The sequence below is a fragment of the Jatropha curcas genome, chromosome 2 (assembly GCF_041381405.1).
Source record: "Jatropha curcas cultivar XTBG-Jc1 chromosome 2, XTBG_Jcur_1.0, whole genome shotgun sequence".
Lineage (NCBI taxonomy): Eukaryota > Viridiplantae > Streptophyta > Magnoliopsida > Malpighiales > Euphorbiaceae > Jatropha > Jatropha curcas.
The window spans coordinates 26460170-26464625 of record NC_143152.1 but is presented as its reverse complement, the minus strand read 5'-3'; the positions used below and the strand labels follow the sequence as shown (position 1 = coordinate 26464625).

The window sequence follows — 4456 nt, the reverse complement described above, 5'->3', positions numbered from 1 at the left end:
GAAATAATAATAATAATAAGAAGAAGAAGAAGAAAATTTTACATATTATTTAATGAACTTATTAATTTATTAATATTAATTAATTCTCCATCCACATTATCAAAATTTTAAATCTTACTACACAGCACTCTTGAATATCAGGTTGATACGAAGAATATGCTTTTAAAATCACTGAAACAAAGAAAACTTAGTTTCAAGTATACATAAATTGTTGTACTTCATGATGCCCTATATTAATAATATTTCCGCATAAATTAATTTAAAAATATTCTTAATTGTAAATAATATAAAAATAAATTAGATAAATATATTTATCAGAGCTGCCTTTTAATTACCTTAGAAAAAATAGTCTCACTTTCTCTCACAACCACATAATATTTTCATTTCGATGCTGTCACAAACAACATAATGACCATGCATTTTTCTTTTCCCTCCTCTTTTATAAACCCCTCTCTCTCTTCATAACATAACTCACACTCTGCAAGATCAAAAAAAAAAAAAAAGCAGTCTTCCCTCCCTTTCCTTCTCTCTCCCTAAAACAATCATGGGGGCTCGTCCGCGTTTCGAGCCAATCACGAAATGTAACAAAGAGGGAAGATCGAACCAGGCTATAGCTGCAGACTTAGATGGCACTCTTCTTGTGTCAACAAGTGCATTTCCTTATTACTTGCTTGTTGCACTTGAAGCAGGAAGTCTCTTAAGAGCTATAATGTTATTAGTAACTGTTCCATTTGTTTACCTTACCTACTTGTTCATATCTGAAGCAATGGCTATCAAGATTTTCGTGTTCATTACTTTTGCAGGACTTAAAATAAGAAACGTAGAGCTTGTTTCTAGATCGGTCTTGCCAAGATTCTACGCGGATGATGTTCATCCAGAATCTTGGAAAGTATTTAATTCTTTTGGAAAACGATATATTGTAACTGCAAACCCAAGAATTATGGTTGAGCCATTTGTCAAGAACTTTTTAGGAGCTGACAAAGTTCTTGGAACTGAATTAGAGGTGTCAAAATCAGGAAGAGCAACTGGATTTGTCAAGAAACCTGGAATTCTTGTTGGAAAACATAAAAGAGATGCAATCTTGAAAGAATTTGGGACTAATTTGCCGGATTTAGCCTTGGGTGACAGAGAAACTGATCATGATTTCATGTCCATATGCAAGGTTAGATCTCAAGAACTAATTTCTTTCACTTCATTTTTGTTTCTTGTTTTAATTTTATCTTCTTTTGTTGCTTTTTAATGAATTTTTAAATGTCTGAGCTGTTTCTTATCTCAAAATAACCAGTACAGTGTACAACTTGTCTGTATTTATTGTGAGCTTTCCTCTTTGGTGAAAGTGTTTATGGCGACTCTATTTTCTCCATGAACTCCTCTAATTTCGTGTCCTCTTTGAACTTTTATTTTTATTTAAATAAATAGATTTTTTAATTATATATATATAGAGACACACAAACACCAAGAACATTTAAATTTGCTAACGCCTTCCATGTTTGAAGGTCTTTAATATTGTTTTCCTCTATTTTTTTATTTCTATTTTTTCTTTAAGTTTTCTCACGAGTATTTCCACACCTCTTTGACACGAGATTGATCTTACTTCGGGTTCATGACTGCCTCCCACAAGTATTTTTTTCAATTAAAAATTGACAAACCAAAAAACATTTTTTCTCATTTCTCAAGCTGTTAGAACACTACCATGCTTTCTTTATGTCTAAACAACCGAATTTGATATATGGTGTCATGCGTTCTTTATGTTTAGTATATTTTCTAATATTTGATTATGTAATATTCTAATGACCTAATGAAACGTTTTTTTTTTTATTTCATTTTATTTTTTAAATAGGGTATTAAGGTTTTCATCCACTGGACAAATTATTTTACTCTCTACAGTTAAAAATGCATTAAGATCTCCTGATTTAAAAAAAAAAAAAATTAATTTTCTACGCTATATGATGTCCGTTAACGTTGTCTAAATGTATATTTTATTTTATAAATTAATTAGTTTTTGGAAATTAAAGAGGGAAAACTGTAGAAAAACAAATGAACAGAAATCTTGGTTTATTGTTCATGTTTCTAGAATGAGACCGTCTCATTTTATTCACTTTTTTTTTTAAAAAAATATAGTTATTATCCTAGCTGGCAGGGTGATGGTAAGGAAATTTGGTACGCGCTTATGCACAGAAAAATATTAGTACAGTCCTTTTTAAATTTTCATAGTCTATAATAACAAACTAATTGACAAAAGAAATTGGGTCCCACTTTTCGTTTAATTCATCAAGCATATGATACGTTTACATCTGTTCTTTTAATGTCTTATCATGTTAAAACTTAAATAGATAGTTATCATTATAATAAAAAAATAACATGTTCAAAAAAAAAAAACAATGGAAATAATAATTTGTAATAAATAATACAAAAAATGAATTAAATTAATAACTGGTTTGCATTAATAGCATTAGAGTTGTTTGCAGAAATATAAATAAAATTATAAAGTGTAGGTGATCTCATACACCAAATCAATAAAAAAAAAAAAAAGATATTTTAAATTCTAGCTTATGGTTAAAAGTACTCTCATTTAAAGCACACACAAATTATGATTAATTTGGTGTATAGGTGACATTTACATCCCATATAGATATGTTTTTCTCTTTTTACTTTCTCCCTTTTGAGTTTGAAAATTTTTTCCATCCCCTTAATGTTAAATTACAATTGAAATTTTAATTAAAGTCAACTTATTTTAGTACTCATTGCCACACTAATTATGTAAGTGTAAGTATTTAGTAAGGTCGTAAGTTCAATCTTCATAAATAGAGAAAACACTCGCTGAGAATAATTTATCATTTTGTAGGCTGATCCGGTTCAAACATGATTTAATTCTAACTCAGTGATTATAGATACATGTGGTTGAGAGAAAATATATATATAGAGAGATATATATATATATATATATTTGACATGAATTATTTGCGAATTAAATTTGCAGGAAGGATATATGGTGCCAAGAACAAAATGTCAGCCACTGCCGAGAAACAAGCTATTAAGCCCTGTAATATTTCATGAAGGAAGATTAGTTCAAAGACCTACACCATTAGTAGCTCTCTTAACCTTTTTATGGCTTCCAATTGGTATTATTCTTTCAATTCTTAGGGTTTACACAAACATCCCTTTACCAGAAAGACTTGCATGGTACAATTACAAGCTACTGGGAATTAAAGTATCAGTTAAAGGCACACCACCGCCTCCGCCAAGGAAAGGCCAAAGCGGTGTTCTTTTAGTCTGCAACCACCGCACAGTTTTAGACCCAGTAGTTACAGCAGTTGCCCTGAAAAGAAAAATCAGCTGTGTTACTTATAGTATAAGCAAATTCTCTGAAATAATTTCTCCAATTAAAGCTGTTGCATTATCAAGGGAAAGAGAAAAGGACGCAGCAAATATCAAAAGATTATTAGAAGAAGGTGATCTTGTGATTTGCCCTGAAGGAACTACTTGCAGAGAACCATTTCTGTTAAGATTTAGTGCTCTTTTTGCAGAACTTACTGATAGAATAGTTCCGGTTGCTATTAATACAAAACAGACTGTTTTTTATGGCACCTCAGTTAGCGGGCATAAGCTATTGGATCCTTATTTTGTTTTCATGAATCCAATGCCGACTTACGAAATTACGTTCTTGAATCAGTTGCCTGCTGAGCTTACTTGCAAAGGAGGGAAATCTGCCATTGAAGTTGCTAACTACATACAGAGGGTTCTCGGTGGTACTTTAGGGTTTGAGTGTACTAATTTCACTAGAAAGGATAAGTATGCTATGCTTGCTGGCACAGATGGTCGCGTTCCCAGTCCAACAGCTAAGAAGGAAAAGGAAAAAGAAAAGGAAAAGAATTAAGAAGTGGCGAAAAAAATTCGCTAAATTTGAAGTTATATTGTTTTGGTGATCATATGCATTTAAAGTTTATTATAAAAATAAACATTGAGGTTGATGATGTTTAATTGGTACCAAATAATTAATTAATTAAATGAACCCTTTTTTCGAATGTATATTTAATTTACTATTCAATATTAATTTTGATATAGGAATTAATTTTTATTGTATTATCACGAATTGTTTCTGTAACTTTTTTTTTACTTATCAATGAGAAAACTACACTACGATCTATGTAATTTGCGAAATACAACTAGTTTGTCCCTATCTTAGAAAATATATTAAAATTTCCTTATAATGTATTTTCGTTAGACTATAATGTCCTTCCGTCCAATTTTTACTATCTTTTCCGTTAAATACCTCATGAAATAACGAAAATACTTTTTATTTTTAAAAATACAAAGACAAATTAGTTGTATTTTTTAAATCATAGAAACTGCACTGTAATTTTTCTGGTATAATATTTGAGCATCTTTCCTTTAACGTCTATATTTTCTTATTGACACAATGTAAAAGATGCAAAAATTAGACAAAATAATCTAA

The 4456-nt window shown here is 30.1% G+C and overlaps 1 protein-coding gene across 1 annotated transcript; it reads left to right on the top strand.

Annotated features, from left to right (window-relative positions):
* The first annotated feature begins 453 nt into the window (after positions 1 to 453).
* Positions 454 to 4029, top strand: GPAT6 (glycerol-3-phosphate acyltransferase 6). The gene is made up of 2 exons (XM_012232502.4): positions 454 to 1162; positions 2981 to 4029. Exons 1-2 carry the CDS (start codon positions 545 to 547, stop codon positions 3875 to 3877), a joined length of 1515 nt encoding a protein of 504 aa, XP_012087892.1. The 5' UTR covers positions 454 to 544; the 3' UTR covers positions 3878 to 4029.
* Positions 4030 to 4456: the final 427 nt, after the last annotated feature.